This window comes from Colias croceus, chromosome 13 (genome assembly GCF_905220415.1).
Source record: "Colias croceus chromosome 13, ilColCroc2.1".
NCBI classification, from domain to species: domain Eukaryota; kingdom Metazoa; phylum Arthropoda; class Insecta; order Lepidoptera; family Pieridae; genus Colias; species Colias croceus.
In genome coordinates, this window is record NC_059549.1 from 7492946 (window position 1) to 7510618 (window position 17673).

A 17673-nucleotide genomic window follows, 5' to 3' on the forward strand; every position below is an offset into this window, starting at 1 on the left:
TATCACGATATTATAATTTGCAATCTATTGTAGATTTTGATATGAAAACTTGAACAGCTTTACTGCTTTTATTGAGTCGGGTGTTCTAGGAAATAAAATAGATATACCTATTGTTTGCGAAATAAACAGATATTATACCTAATATATTTAATCATAAAGTTGATACGCAGCTGTAGTACCTACTAATATCTACTAGTTTATAGTAAATGTCACTTGTCGAGATGTCGCAGTTATGAGTTTGATATTGATTTGAAATGTGTTATGTGTTTCATTGTGGGATGAAATAATATGTAAAAAATAATAATATAAGTACATACAAAAAATATCTCTTATTGACTAAATTTTAAATTATTAACTGAAAAATTAGTAAAAATGACTCTAAGCAAAATTTCAAAATTATGTTTAAAAATTGATTCTGTGAAACGTTTAACGCGACCGTCAACAGGATTTTTTCTGCGAAATTTCAGCGTCGAAAGTCGACATTTGAGTGTGAGTGCGTGCTCTTATTATTAGATATTGCTATCATTCATTATTCATTGAAAATATAACCAATATTAGTACTTATTCATTTTACGTAACAATGCTTATTATTTAAACTTAATTGAATTTTTACATGAATTCAATAAGTACTTAGGTACATATCTACCGAACTAGATAGTTTGATTTAAATTATTTCCAAAATATTTTACTCTACTTCAATAGAAACAGAGCAATATCTTTAAAATATTTTTTAAAACGTTTAGAACTTTAAACAACTAACTAACTACTTTTTATTATAAATTACATAGTTATTTAATACATAGAAGGTCTAGTACCTACCTAACTAGTTTGAAAATTTAATGTTGTATACGTACATAGTATATTATTATTAGTCTGTGGTGAAATAAACTTCCACGATCAAAATCGCCAAGATTAGTAAAACCCATCCAAACATTTTCGAGTTTTAGCGAGACTTCCGAAATTTCGTTTTTTTAAACATTTCTTATGGGCTAAGTATATAGTATCACAAAAGTATTGCAGATTTCTTACAGGACAATAAACACAGTTTACTAAAAATTAGGCATATATATATTTGACATTACAACGTGATCGAGTGTTTATCTGTTTAATGATACCTGCAATAATTATTATGAATGATATAATTTAAAGGTTGTAAATAAATCGATCTTCGAGCTTATTTGCGATTTATTAATATTTTATAAGTAGAGTTATAGAAGAATACAGCTCTATCGCACATAAAATTATGCACAACTAGCTTCCGCCCACGACTTTGTACGTGCATCCCCGTTCCCGCAAGAATTTCGGGAAATCCTTTCTTAGCGGATGCCTACGTCCTAACATCTACCTTCATGCCAAATTTCAGCCCGATACGTGCAGTGGTTTGGGCTGTGCGTTGATAGATCACTATATCAGTCACCTTTGAGTTTTATATATATAGATTAAAAAACGGACTTTAGCATGGATATGCCATTATGTATATGAACTAGGATCTATACAATTATGGCCCTTGATTAATTATAGTAATAATTATAGCACAAAATTCAAAGGTACTTATGGTTCATTTTATTAAACAGATATAGCTAATTTGTATGGTCATACACGCTCGATGGTTCATACTCACATCCGCTAAGATTCAGACCTCGACCTTAGAGATATAGAATCATGGGCATATTTTAATAAAGTACACATGAATACTGATAAACAGCTTCTGCGTAGAATTTTTCTATTATAAATAAAGATAAAAAACGATGTTGCACCAACTCTTCTATTTGAATAAAAACACAATCGTTGAATTCGCTAAAGAGCGGCAATATTGATTTTGTGTGTTAATAAGTACATGGTAAGGTACATGGCATTACATACCTACTTTTTTTCTTGAGAAAAATAAGTATATTATAGAAAGGTAATAAAAAATGGGTTAAAAGGCTATTTCAGCATATAATTAATTAGTTCATCGGGAAAAAGTATTGGTATTATAATAGAGCTACGAATAAGAAGAGCCTTCCCCATTTTATTAGAAATCTGTTGTAAAATATTATATCCTCTGACCTCTGAAGTATTCTCTGAATTTGTATAGACTATAGTTAATTGTAAAACACAGCTATTGTGTGGGGCTTTTATTAAATTCATCCGCTGAGTACCTAGTGAGGTTATTAAAATTACTTTTCTGTAAAATATATTTAAAGTGAAACTTTTATTACATCGTCTCAAATTTTTGGTCTGTGTAGCGCATGGCGCGTGACGTAAGTTTCACTTTTACCGTGGTTTCATAAAACCACACAACGTTTTTTTTTTATTAAAAACATGTTTCTTTTTAATCTTGCTTTTTTAGACTCTATTAGAACCGAGATCGAGTACCTGAGTTGAGTTTTGCACTCAATCTGAGTGTAGATACTTTAAAGTTACAGACACACTGATAATATACATATTTATGGTAATGCCCTAGGAAAACGTAATGCAGAAAGCTTCGATGAAAATTCGAAAGCGGTGAAATAAATATGCGAGGGTAATAAAATGTCAAATAAATCATGAACACTTTTTGTCAATGAACCAATATTAAATAATAATTGTCTGAAAGACCAATTCCAGGCAATATATTCACGAGTCTGATTGAACCTTGTTAAATTGTTACTAGCTGCGAAGATCTGATTGATGTTGTGCATACCTAATCAATAATGAATGATCATTATGAATTATTGAAAGTCCACAGAACTATTAAAAGCATAAATAAATGTAGTAAGGTTAAAAAAGTACGAATTATTTACTCTCGTAATAATGAAATTATAAGTTTATCAAGCAAATACGTATAGGTACGATCCTAGACTAGATCCTATTTTTAACCTATTTACTAACATTATTGGATGTAGCGTCTGTTAACATATTCATCGACTATCATTTCTATTTTATTTATGTAATCTTAGTTCTGCTTCTTTTTGTTTTTTTTTTACCTAAACTATTTACAGCGTAACTTCTCTTAATATAAATTTTAAAATATGAGTTTAGAGAAGAGAGAGATGTTAACAGAAATCCGCAGCTTAAGCTCATTAAGCTCACGAATTAATTTTGTTTGTTGGTTAATATTATTTTAATGAACACACAGCATTTCATTTTGTGGTACCAACGCTGATAAATGTTCTCATTTCGTTTATCATAAGTACTTGGAATACGCGCCAACTGCTCTCTACAGTTACATAATATTATTATTTTATTTTTTAATGTGTTTAATATGTCCCAAATATAATTAAATAAAGTGATTTAAACGAAATTGGAAAAACGTTATTTTTTATTATAAAAAATTGTGTTTTTGAATTTGGAACAATATGTTGCGTTGTGGTCCTTTATTCGCAAATGGAAGGCGACTTTATTCTTCTACAGGAGTTGATTGGTTGTCCTTAGGTAAAATAAATCCAGGTCTAGAGGTGAGTTCTTATAAGAAATAATTTTATTTGTGCGTAAATATCAGTTAATTGAATAATAACCATTTGTTATAATATGCTCGATGTCTACAGTCTATGTAAAGAATTGCGTAGTAACTGTCTCAGTGTTTATGTTTACATAATATAGGTACGTTATAAGGAAAACGACAAATGTTTTGCTTGTTTCATAATATTATTATTATGGAAAACATAAGTAATTTCTCTACTGTAAGATTCTCAAAGTTATTCTTTTACTACTTGCGGCCTCAGGCCATACAGGTTGTTTCGGGACAAAAAAAGCTTTTATTCTGAAGAAATGTTGCTATAATAATTTTCAGTATTATTCAGTAGAACTCCTAAATTCCTCTTTAGAACATTTAAATATAGATTCAAATCAAATTATTTTATCTAATTACTCAACACGAATGTTATTTGTATATGTATAACAATTAAATATTTTATCTAGCACTCAGTACACAACGTCTGATTGTAGGTTAATGTCATTAAAACAAGATAGGTACTGTTAGAGGTCATCATCTCAATAGTTAAATAGCAAGTAAAAATTAAAAATAAGTCTACACGTGTATGCTACTAGCTACATACATATAATTTATCTTGTACAACTGTACTTTGCATACCTATTGCCTATAAAGATAAATGAAAACAAATTATTACAAATGACTGAAGAATTGAATAAATTGCATAGAAATAAATGGAATCTATATTATTTATAAAACTCATAAAACATTAATTTATTTTTCCTCTCTATAAAAAAAAAAACAGAAATCCCCATCGTCTCCCAGCCAGTGTGCCCACTGCCCAGCCAGTGTCAAATGAATATGTTATCTGTGGACGAGGGTTATTGGCGCCAATTTGAACAATCAACATAGGACTCGGTACATATATTTAGCCTTGAAACAATATAAGTGCATTTCCGTATAAAATGTTACGTTGACGACATTAGACATATATTAGAATATATCCCTATGTTGTGGTTGCTACAAGGTTCATATCAATTACTATCGCACGTGTTACTTGCGTGAGTATAATATATGTACGTTTGTTGTTAAAAGTGTAAATATGTGACTTGTTCATATACATTAATATCATAATACTCAGATATTATTATTCTATATCTTGAATAATAAACTATATCCCAGTATCATAGATTGCTTAAGGATTGGTTTTACATCTGATTATAGTTAGAAGTGATAGATAACAGATAGGTATGTGCATTTCCGCATTTATTTATTAGTTATTGTATGCTAGTAAAACTTATATAATAATATGTATCAGATAAAATGAATCTTTATAATACATACCTAGTAAGACGGCCATAAGGATGGCGACTTATATCATAGATAATAATATTTGAAACAATGCATTTGCATTTGGATATTGTTGTGATTTTTCTGAGTAAAAAAATAACTCTTTGAATATCGCATAAATATTATAGCTACTGTGAGTTTGACTTAACTACCTGTCAATTTGCATTGTATTTCCAAAACATACAAAATACGTGGCCTGAAAAATTCCTTAATAATATATCTACCTGTGCGAAAATTTTTCGTGTCAGGAATATTCAAATCATATTCAAATAAACAAAGGTTCTTTCCACGTTCTTTCTCATTTAACGTGTCATTTTGATTCATATTAAAGTTTCATAGTACCTTATAACGTAGAAAAATAAATTTTGTGATATTTTATGCTGTAATTGCTCTTTTCCGAGGAAATTCTCGACAGCCGGCGTTAGTCTAGACACAAGAAATTAGACGAATCATTTTATGATTTTACTATGTTAAGCCTGTAATGAAGAATCAAGGAAACTTAAACAATTAATTAATGCTTATTTCAACTTTGTGTTCTTGGTCAGACTTGGCATCCTTTTAGGTTCTGAGTTCTGACTTGCGAAAAGTTCGTTGTTGCTATCCCATTTAATTTGATGAGTTACTATACAAATATACAAATAACCGCCAATATACAAATAATATATTTTTATTCATTTAGTTTATAAATATGGTAAGTGCTATTTTCACCACTTGCTGATGAGATAGCCTATTTAATACTTTTATCAATATATTTTTAATTTGTATAGCATATTTGTTATTTTATCTGATGAAAAATTAAACTGTAGGTATTTACGTAAAATATCAAAACTTTAAAAACTTTCTGACGGTATAATAAAACAACGGTACCATTCCCTGAAGAGTCAATTAATCTGTTACGCGTTATTAATTTAAACTCACCTTAATAAAACGTAGATTAAGTGAACCTGTCTGACGTGCCATTAGAAACTCTACAAAATTTTTATACGCGAAGTTAGCAACTTTTCAAATCGATGACCGGATTTAACTTCGATCCTTTTTGTTATATTAATCTTCCTAACATCCCTTTCTACTTAAAACTTAAGCGTAAATTAATTACGATTGGAAATTTTCTTTTCTTTTAATTAATGAAATTAGACGGATCGAGTTTAATATCCGACGAAGTAGACGACGAAGATCTTATGGGTAAAATTTCATTTTTCTTTTTCTTATTGGGCTTCGAGGTTTTGAATTAGGTATTCTAGTCGTTGCTTAACGAGTTAAACCTATTATGAGAATATGTTATACTACAACGAATTAATTCTATGGTCTTTATAATTTATTTGAAAACCTAGTATTTTATGCGATGATATAAAAATTGTTATCAATTATCACCTACACATATCATATTATATCCAAAAAGGAACCTTAAAATTATACTTAACATTTTATTAATACCTACATATTATAATAACGCGGAGTAATATTACTTATTTATTTTATTTATTTCAATTCTTTATTGTACTGCCAACAAAAATTACAATAAGAAAACTTATACTAAAAGAAGACACAGCACAGATGGCTCAGATAGTTACCAAAAAATAGAGCGTATATCATGTAATAAAAGTAGTAAAGGTGCAAAAAAAGTAGATATGTATTCTTTCTGTGATACATTTATAAATGTATAACAATTATGTCTGTAGAGGTCTGTAGTCATGTCATTTGTAGAAAAATATTCATAATTTTTCCTGCATACTTTTTTATTAATTATTGTAATGAATCGCTTATTAAAATATAAGCGTTTCAATGCTCTTCATTTTTATATTCATCGTGAAATTTCCAACCTTTTAATTTTCATACTTAATAAGTATTATAAAAATAAAGTGAAGTGGTACCTATATACAAAGAAAAAAAACATTATGTGAATAAATACTAAACGATTCGCAAAGATTTGTTAGCATAGAAGTGTCATTTATAAAGTGCTGACACTGATTTTTAAGCTATTGCATAGCTTCTATAGCGGGCCTTGAGCGCGGGGACCGAATCCAGCAATTCCATAACGAAAAAACCTCACGCTCCCCACTCCGACGAGCACGGAGGTGTGGCTTGAAAGCATGCTATGCAATAGCTTTACCGCGGCAGTCCCCGAGTGTCACACGTCTTTTTTATCATATTTTTTTTTAATACATAAGCTATATAGGTATGGTGCGCAATGGCTTTAAATATTTTAATTAATACAATTTTCCTTGAAATTTCTTCGTGGAAAACTTGAACGTTTATTACCGTTATGTAGATTATTCGCTAGCTAAACAATGAAACAAGGGAGATAGTTGTACCATTTAATTTGGGAAATTGTTTGAAATGAGAGGACAAAGTTATATATTCGGTGGTACCAAAGACAAACTTTTATTATCAATACATGGACTGCAAAATAAATTTTCTTCATTCACTAGCGGTAATCGTTACCTATAATATTGTGCATTAGATAATAATTTGTACATTATCAGCTGTCTGTCAATAATAAATTAATCTTTGTTCTAGTTTTTTTTTGTAACCTTAACTTGCAAGCTACAGGATAGAGCTGAAAGTACAATTAGAAAATGACCTTACTTTTCCAAGAAACTGGGTTCTACAAGTTTTACTTATATTATATCTTACCTCGACACATTTATTATCATTATTAATATATGTAATATATGTTTTAATATCGTAATGTTTATGTTGAAAACCAAGCACATGTAAGTTTTTACGGGATATTGTAAGCACGCGTTACCAATAAAGTGTTCTAGACCGCTCTTTATAGGCTCGTAAAAGAAAAGGGACGTTTTTACAAGCGGCCGATACTTACAAAAATCCTATATAAGAAATCATACCTTATTACGAGTACAATAGCTTTCAACAAGAGTTTGAATTACTATTTCAAGAACGTTTTTGTGATGTGAACGATATTGTATAAGGTTCAGTTATTACAATGTTATGTAATACTTTGGGGTAGCTATAAAGTATATACTTTAGCTTATAAAATATGGGTTCTAGCAGTGGACGATTAAAATTTTCAGATCTTTTTACATGCCTATCTAGCAAGCGATATTCATTCTGAACTACTGAACCGTGTTCAGTGTTTATTTTTTCACATGAAATTGTTTAAGCGTTTGTTTGCGTTCATTGGATGTGACAAGAGCACTTCTGCCAATACCAGACGAAACATCTCATATTAGAAATAGTAGGTATATATTTGAGAATTAAGAAAGGTTGTTGTAAGAATGTAATTTATTAAATTAAGATTAATTGTATTCCACAGGGTTCAAATTTAGACAAACGAACATTAGTTAGCACGGACCGTAAGCAACGCACATTCTCAGACAGGTCCCAATTGAAATATGCCAGACGCTTGGTGGTTAAGCTTGGCAGTGCTGTTATCACAAGAGAAGATGGAAATGGCCTTGCTTTGGGGCGATTGGCTTCGATTATTGAACAGGTAATTTTATATTATACTAGATTTCCGCCCGCGGCTTCGCTCGCGCAGTCAAAGAAAAAGAAAAACCCGCATAGTTCCCGTTCCCGTGGGATTTCCGGGATTGCGTCATTTTCTTGAGATAGCCTATGGCCTTTCTCGGGTATCAAAATATCTCCATACCAAATTTCATGAAAATTGGTTCAGTAGTTTAGGCGTGATTGAGTAACAGACAGACAGACAGACAGAGTTACTTTCGCATTTATAATATTAGTATGGATGAAGCATTCATTATTCATTACAAAAGTACAACCCATACTGTTAGTACTTATTATCTTCCTATATGTACCTATATAGGAAGAGGTAGTTTTAGTAATTAATTGTGCAAGTTAAAATATGCTGTTATCTTCTTCGTCAGGTTGCAAACTGGTATTATCCTGTCTCTTATTGTATGATAAATATATTTACCATCGCATTGCACAATATTAGGTTACGTAAATCTAATTTACAGTGATAAAAATATAAAAAATTGCATATTTTTCTGTAATCTGTAAGCATACAGATAAGATACGAAAGTACCTACTGTACCTACTACATTAACCAAGTATTCTTCTGATAGAAATTTAATAGAAAATCGTTTCATTAAATATATTATTTCATATTAAAATCTTAATAGGTAGCAGAATGTCACCACGAAGGCCGAGAGTGCATTATGGTGACAAGTGGTGCTGTCGCTTTTGGAAGGCAAAAGCTCACACAGGAACTGCTCATGTCTTTATCCATGAGAGAAACTCTATCACCAAGTGACCATACTAGAGAGGTAAGTCAAATAAGTGACACTATCTACAAATAATTTAGTTATTAAGTAAAGTTAATAATTTCACTTGTCTTGTTTTAATTTGTCATGAAACCATCGTGCCAAATATTTTTTATGTTATTTTTATTTTTTTCGTTAACATACGGATACATAAAAAAACATTGAAATATTTTTCGGAAATGTTCTCTTTCACTGAAAAACGTAAATTTTAATCGAATACCAGTTTTGTTTCACGGTTGAATTTTTTAAAATAATATGCGGTTGTTATTTTATTTCAAAACTGTAATTGTATACGTACAAAAATGGATATTCAACAATTTTCATCAATCAACGTGAACATAAAAATAATGAAATTTTTGTGCGAACCATTTCATTTTAAAGTTGATATGTTTCTATTAAATTGAGTGTACTACAACCTCTATTGTATTATGTTCAATATTTTCCCTACGAATGGATTATCATCCATTACACACAAGATTAAAATTTGAACATTTTTAAACACAATAGTTTTTGCTCATTGAAAAGCTTCATATTAGGCTCTACTTCTGCTTTTCACCATTTTTAATAACTTACAATGTACAGTATTAATATGATTGATTACTATTTATGAAATACTGAATATTTTGTTCACGGTGTAAGGTTAAACGTACACAAATCAATTAAGTTCACAATAGCGGAACATTAGTGATTGGTAATCAGCATTCAGCCACTAATTGTTTCAATTTGAATAATGCCGCTTCAGCAGTTTATGTTGAATGCTCTTTAATTATTACATAAAGGGCTACATTGATTAGAATGTATAGTCAAATAAACGCAATATTAAGCTCTTGTTGCTCTATTATCATGTACAAGGGAGAAACAATAATATTAAAACGCGTTCTAAATCCTTTTTAAATCCGTAAGTACTCAATGCAAAGCGTATACAGATCCTTAAAATATACGTTTTTTCTTATATTTTTAAAACCCTTTTACCCTATAACACTTCTTCCAAAAGCAAGGAAGGTTAGGAAATGTATTGATGTTATCACAGGACGCAGGCAGTATAATTCTTCGACAACGTTTACTTAACCCTACTTATTTTATCTCTACTAAAAAGTACATAATATTACGAATCGAGTAGAGTTTAATGCAATTCACAATTCCTTAAAAAATCATATAACCTTCCTTGTTTTTTTTTAAAAAGTTAAAAAAAGGAAGGTTAGGAAATGTATTCATATTATTACAGGACGCGGGTAGTATATTGGACCCGCGGGCGGCGGCGGCTGTGGGCCAATCGGAGCTCATGGCTATGTACGACGCTATGTTTTCACAGTACAACGTTAAAATTGCACAGGTAAGTCTCAAAAATCACAACAAAAGCACAAAAATCAGTTGTGCTTTTGCTATGATTTTTTGTGAAAATAATTTAGTATTTTGCTGTTGCTTTCAAGTTCTGTACCTAAGATTTATTCTTGTTTACGTTGACATTAATCCAGCCCTTAAGTTATAATAACTTTAATTCTAAAGCATGAATTATTTTTATTTAACTATTTTTTAGAACAACAAAAATAATTATTCATGATATAAATGAAATAATTTAAATATTATGAGTATTATAATTGTAACAATTTATTATAAGCTGTAAATATTTATAGAACATTTGGTGGTAGGTATATATATATACATTATAAAGGCAATATTCACTCATAATTATTACAGCAAATTAACTACCACGAGTTTTAACAAGCAGTCATTAACTAATGAATTTACTCACTGTAATTAGAACAATTACGTACACAAACGGTTTTTGTAAAAAGTAAGGAAAATATGCTACAACCTAATTTTTTATAAGTATTTAATAGGCTGACTGAATTAGCTTAATTATTTGCTGTTGATTATGTTATTTTTTATTAATTAGCACTCATTAAAAAAATTGGCTACTATATTATTAAGTCTAAGATCTTTTAAATTAAAAATTCGGAGCAATAATTAACTATATGCCTCAATTTACATTGGGCATCCTATGCCTATACAGCTTCTTCATAAATGAGTCCACTTTTGTTTCCTATAATCACGCCATAAACACTATTTTTAGGCTTTATTTAAAAAAGGTACCAAACGGATGAATAGAGATATTCCAAAAACTCGGAATCATTCTTCTTGAATTTTAATATAGTTGCATTTCAAAGCTGAACAGCACTAAGATCTATTCTCTTTTTCTGTGTCGTGTGTCAGTGATAAATTATACAGTTTAGTAAGAAAGGAACTATTTTAATATCGGTCTCTCTACGTTGATACATTACTGCGTCTGTCCCACTATACATTAAACTGCAAAGAAACTACTTAAATGTGCAGCAATTTCCGCCACTAGGAATTAGAAGACTAGAAATAAAATTCTCTTTAGTTGAATGTGAAAATATTTTGAAGTGAAGTTAGTTTTAAAGTTTACTTATAATATTTCACGGCGTCTAAAGAAAATACTTCATTTCATTTCATAGTAATCGAGCTTTCCTGTTAATCAACTTTTATTTTATATAGCTTTGAAGGTTTTTGAAAACGTTGTAGGTAGTTAATAAGTAATAAAGCTTTACTTAGAAATTTGAAATCTTTGATAAAATTTGCTTTTAATGAAATACAGATGAATTATTAATTATTACTTTTGCTAACTCAACAACTCTGTCTCTTGTTAAATATAGCCATAAAATTACATAGTAAGTCTTATGTAGAGCAAGTTGGATGTTTTAAATTTATTTTGCCGTTTTTGATTATTTATTGTACCTATATTTTATTTTTAATTATTAAAAAATAAAGACGACAAATTAACATCAACGTAAATAACGATTTCAATAATGGATTTTGCTTGTAAATATTTAAAAAGTATGAACTCTATAACATACAAAGGAAACCACTTACACGCGTCACCTAGCTTCCTAGCAGTGAACATTGCAAATAAATCACAGTTAGGTGCAGACTTGAGCGAAAGCAGGCGAGGGAAATAATTCAATCTCGTATATTTTCAGGTAACGTAATCCTATAAGTATGAACAAATAATATTTTCAGGTGTTAGTTACGAAGCCCGACTTCTACAATGAAGAGACGAGGAAGAATTTGTTCTGTACACTCTCCGAGTTAATATCACTTAACATTGTGCCTATTGTGAACACTAATGACGCGGTCAGTCCGCCTATGTACATACACGATGATACCGTTGTTCCTGGAACCGGCAAAAAGGTAATTACTGGTAGAAATTTCTCGAAAAATAATATTTGCTTAGGCTCCGTTTCATAACTTTGTTAGCGTAGTGACTGCGCTGCGTTAATAGGTATCAAATCTCATACTATTAAAATTAGAAATATAGTACATTCGTAATATTAAAATCTACGTAGTATCTATTCCCACTTAATCTATTCTCTCTTCCCGTTTAATTCTATGTGTCGACTATTTTATGTAAAATGTTTTCTTTGATTTTGAACTAAAAGTGTGTCGTGCACTTCAACCACAAGCCTGGGAATAAGTTTGTTAAGTTTTCCACTCGATTCATAATTAATGAATATAACATAAACTTTATAAATTACATTTATGGTAGGTACAAATTAGTCGGCATCATCACGCTATTTATATACTGTAACTACGCAATGTCCTAAGCAAACACACAGAAGGCGGGTAAACATTACCGAAATAGAATTAGTAAATATAGTTACATATTCAATATTAAAAAAATAATTTTATCTAAGCTACAATGAATCTAAATTATGGTAAACACAAACCGATAATTTAACATCATGATTTTATTTTATGTTAGAAACGCTGTATTGGAAATATTTCCGTACCTTTTATCCTGCAGCTAACAGACTTAATCTTCTCATAATTATTCATTAATTTAACCGGTTCTGAATATATTTACTTAGGTAGCGGATTATATTCTCGTGGCTAATGGACTCAGCGTATTGCAACAAGAAAATAGGATTAGCGTAATTAGGTACGTTGAAGAAAAACGCAATTAAATTTCTTTATAAATTATGTTCTCTTTTCTTTCAATAATGCATTCACGGTGGGTATAAAATATGAAAATGTAAAATCTACATCGAAGCTTTAGAATTTATATACTCGAAGCGAAAAGGACAGTTCCAAAACAATAAAATCAAACACGCTAATTTTACAACGGAAACACGATATTGTAAACTCAATGGGACAAGGTAAATGCGTAAAATCCTGACTGTAAGATGAAAGTTTACTGTTACGACAAGATGCTTTCCCTCCGTTATGATGCCATTCGAACGTTATGCTAAACCCTAATGGACACTCAAGCTTCTTCGAGACGTGCCTTAAAGACTTCTCTTTGCAAGATTTTATCATCGTTGTTTTAGCTCTTGTTCAGCCTGAAACAATAGGGAAACAGCTAAAAATCATCGGTCGTGTTTCGGTCTGACAATTTAATTAAACCATTCGAACGTTACTCGAAACATTGTTCATATTTGATTGTATTATGATTGTATTAAGTATTCATGACAGATAATTTTGACAATTCAGATAGGTATAACGTGAATGTTTTGCGGTAACATTGCTCGTCAGGGAAATCATAATTTGTATCTCATCAATATAACGATTGTTTTGAAAACGGATTGTATATCAATTCGCCTTTGTCAATTTATTGTTGCAATCAATGGACCAATTTGTATCAATTGTCATGTGTTTTAGGGTATCGGTATAAAAGATAATGACAGTCTATCAGCTTTATTAGCCGCTGAGATCCAATCAGACTTGCTCATTATGATGTCAGATGTGGACGGCATTTACAACAAGCCACCCTGGGAGGATGGTGCTCGAATGATGCATACGTATACTTCTAATGATCGGGACCAAGTTCAATTTGGCCAGAAATCAAAGGTTTGATTGTTGAAATGTGAATTGTGCTTCATTTTCATGGATGTCTATCGAAAAAAAAATATCACTCGTCAATATTTGGATTTGAATTTTTATGTCTGTAACGACCATCGTTCATTCTTTATTAAATACCTTCGGTTTTGTATTTAGATCGGCACGGTTTGGAATTTCAATTTAGATTTTAATAAACGGTGCCGAATATTAAATTATTGCTTTTGTTTTGTGTGTTTGTCGTAAATATTTACAATAAGATGAACGAATTAATCACAGGTGGGGACAGGGGGAATGGATTCCAAAGTAAACGCAGCAACGTGGGCAATGGCGCGAGGTGTGAGCGTTGTAATTTGTAATGGAATGCAGGAAAAAGCTATTAAAACCATAATCAGTGGGAGAAAGGTTGGAACGTTCTTTACCGACAGTCCCACCACGACATCATCTACTTCTGTTGATGTTTTAGCTGAAAATGGTAAGTGTTACCGTAATTTGCGGATTGGAGATTTTTCGTTGGTTCTCTTTGTACATATAACGTTCTGAAAAGCGAGCTATTTAATATCGAAAAAAAATAGTGAAAGATAACGATATGAAAAAAAATATTTAACCAAAAATTACGTGTTCTATTTCAGCTCGTTCTGGAAGTAGAGTGTTACAACAACTGACACCAGCAGACAGAGCATCGGCTATTCACTCTTTAGCAGATCTTCTTCTGGACAAGAAAGATATGATTCTTGAAGAAAATGCTAAAGATTTAGAGGAGGGTACGAAAGGTGGCTTAGCAAAACCACTTCTAAATCGCCTGGCTTTGAGCCCTGGGAAATTAAAAACTCTATCAATAGGCTTGAAACAAATCGCCGATTCAAGTTACGAAAATGTTGGAAGAGTTTTACGAAAAACAAAATTAGCCGAAAACCTCATGCTTCGTCAAGTGACCGTCCCAATTGGAGTTCTACTGGTCATTTTCGAATCCAGACCAGATTCATTACCTCAAGTTGCTGCTTTGGCAATGGCTTCAGCAAATGGACTGCTTCTCAAAGGTGGAAAGGAAGCTGCATATTCAAACAAAGCTTTAATGGAGCTAGTTAAAGAAGCTTTAAAAACAGTTGGAGCGCAAGACGCAATATCTCTAGTCTCGACTCGGGAAGAAATCAGTGACCTACTATCGATGGAGAAACACATTGACCTCATAATTCCTCGCGGATCATCGGACTTGGTTCGAAGCATACAAAAGCAATCACAACACATTCCTGTGTTGGGTCACGCTGAAGGAATATGCCACGTGTACGTCGATAAGGACGCGGATCCATCGAAAGCTTTGAAGATAGTTCGGGACGCGAAATGCGATTATCCAGCGGCGTGCAATGCGATGGAAACTTTATTGGTTCACGAAGACCACTTATCTGGCAGTTTGTTTACGGATATCTGTAGTATGTTGAAAAGCGAAGGGGTGAAGATTAATGCTGGGCCGAAATTATCGAGTCATTTAACTTTTGGTCCGCCGCCAGCGAGAAGCATGCGACACGAGTACGGAGCCTTGGAGTGTTGTATCGAACTTGTTAAGGATATGGATGAGGCGATCGATCATATTCATAAGTTCGGCAGCTCGCATACTGATGTTGTTGTTACGGAGAACGGTAAGTCGCTGTTAATTAATATGCATACATTGGGGATTTGGTGATTAACTTAGTATTAGCTTTCAGTAAAATAGTAGTAGTAGTAGAATAGTATTACGATGAAGTGGTTAATTAATTTGTAAGTATTAGTTTCATCTAGCAGGAAGTATTCAGATTCTAGTTTCCGAAGCAAATATACTGTATTATTATTCAATTTTCACATACTTTTTAATATACTGTAGTATGTTAAAAAGTATGTGAAAAGTGAATAAAAAATCTAGTGGTCATCGGACAACAATAAAAGAGTAGGACTAGCTTTAGCAAGAGTTTTTACGGCTTTCGTACATCGTCGTTTCAATGTTGTTTAAGGTTATATTCCCGTAAAGCTTTGCTTCACTAAACAAATAGGATAACATTGCGACGGTTATTTTCTCTTAGGCGTTCTTATTTAATGTTTTATACATTTATTTACAAAAACAGTATTTATAGATGATAACTAAAGTAATATTGCTTGTTTGCTCTAGAACGATTTACTTAGTGAAGGACGGTCAATCAATATCTAGGCCACATTACTTTTAAACAATTTTGATTTAAACTCAATGATTTTTGGATACATCATCATCACAATCAAGTAGTGAATGAACAGTAAATGGACATAAGCAAAAGATGATTTGTCTATGTTTGCTCTCAATGCAGGTTTCCTACGGTTTTTTTTTATAAATCATGCTCTACTATATTATTTTAGCTTCTATATTTTACTTTATACTACTTAAAACTAATAAATTATATACTAAACCTTCCTCTTGAATCACTCTATCTATTAAAAAAGACTGCATCTAAATCCGTTGCGTAATTTTAAAGATTTAAGCATACAAAGGGACATAGGGACAGAGAAAGCGACTTTGTTTTATACATACCTACTATGTAGTGATTTGTACAATACATTAGCATTTCAACTGTTCGCAGAGAGCACAGCGAAACGGTTCCTTAGCTCAGTGGACAGCGCGTGTGTTTTCCACAACGTGTCGTCTCGCTTTGCGGACGGGTTCCGCTTCGGGCTCGGCGCTGAAGTGGGCATCTCTACCGCTAGGATACATGCTAGAGGTAAACTTATGTTGCTAGAGGTAAACTTATATTAATTTATGTTAGCGGAAGAGTTAGAGGTGGTAAAAAATTGTAATGTTAACTATAGCCGAAGAATTGGAGGTGATTAAAATTTTCGAAGAAATTGAGGGTAGTTTATAGTAGGTATTTGTATTATTCTATTAAAATTGTAAGAAAAGACGGTGTTTGAATGAGCTGATTTGAACTGAATTACTGATTTGAATAGAAGAAATATGTTTCAACTGTCAATTTATCCAAAAGGTCAGGTACCATCATGAGGCACGCTATGACCAGTAGAAAATTATCAATGGAAAATTATTTTCTTAACTATAACATTACCATTAAAATTAGAAGGCATAACACTCTTAAAATTATCAAGTACTTATATAATTATTACTTTTATATAGGCCCGGTGGGAGTAGAAGGTCTGCTAACAACAAAATGGATCCTAGAAGGCACCGACCACACCGCGGCAGAGTTTAACGAAGGCAAGCGGCAGTGGCTTCACGAAACTCTGCCCAACAATTGACTCGTACGCTTTTTCAAGAAATTATTGTACGGAAATCGAACTTAGATAAATATTTTGTATTTATATATTTTATTAAATATAAGGTAGTTTTAATTAGTATATTGAGATTTATAAAAAAATGAATTTAATGTTCTTGTGATGTTAGCAAAAATATTTTGGAGTAGTTTGTAGGTAGACATAAATAATAATGTATGTGTGTTTAATATTCAGATGTTTGATATTGAAATTTTATATTTTTTAATAAAGCAATGATGTGATTTAATGCTCGATATTATACATAGACGATAGAAAACATGTTCCATATAAAATATACTTATTATAAATCCTAATGAAGTTTAATTTCAATTTCCCTACCAATTATTTAAAACAGTATCAAGCTGTGGCATAATCGGTACAATTTGAACCACTCCTGAGTCTCAATTAATTCCCCGAAAGTTTAGCTTTCAATTGAATAGAAGTCGTTAAATTATGGCACAATCACGAATACCGGAGACAATACAAAACAATAGCGATACTAACAATCGAGAGACATTATAATATTCACTCTGAATGAATTGGTTTTGCTTAACCTTTCAAATT

At 31.4% G+C, this 17673-nt stretch overlaps 1 protein-coding gene across 2 annotated transcripts; it reads left to right on the forward strand.

The window, feature by feature from the left end:
- Positions 1–202: 202 nt before the first annotated feature.
- On the forward strand, positions 203–17420 carry LOC123696592 (delta-1-pyrroline-5-carboxylate synthase). Of its 2 annotated transcripts, none has more exons than XM_045642864.1 (10): positions 203–489; positions 8022–8198; positions 8851–8994; positions 10217–10324; positions 12031–12201; positions 13669–13857; positions 14125–14320; positions 14478–15482; positions 16428–16565; positions 16973–17420. In XM_045642864.1, the coding sequence occupies exons 1-10, from the start codon at positions 373–375 to the stop codon at positions 17092–17094; spliced, it is 2367 nt and encodes a 788-aa protein (XP_045498820.1). In that variant the 5' UTR covers positions 203–372; the 3' UTR covers positions 17095–17420. The 2 variants fall into 2 exon arrangements, with proteins under 2 accessions (XP_045498820.1, XP_045498821.1); XM_045642865.1 differs by lacking the exon at positions 203–489 and adding an exon at positions 3124–3419.
- The last annotated feature ends 253 nt before the right edge of the window (positions 17421–17673 follow it).

Excerpts from the sequence above, each read along its gene's own strand:
- LOC123696592 (XM_045642864.1), top strand. The coding sequence starts at position 373 with ATGACTCTAAGCAAAATTTCAAAATTATGTTTAAAAATTGATTCTGTG. Across the intron at positions 10,325-12,030 it reads ACAACGTTAAAATTGCACAG|GTGTTAGTTACGAAGCCCGA; the intron begins GTAAGTCTCAAA and ends TAATATTTTCAG. Across the intron at positions 13,858-14,124 it reads AATTTGGCCAGAAATCAAAG|GTGGGGACAGGGGGAATGGA; the intron begins GTTTGATTGTTG and ends AATTAATCACAG.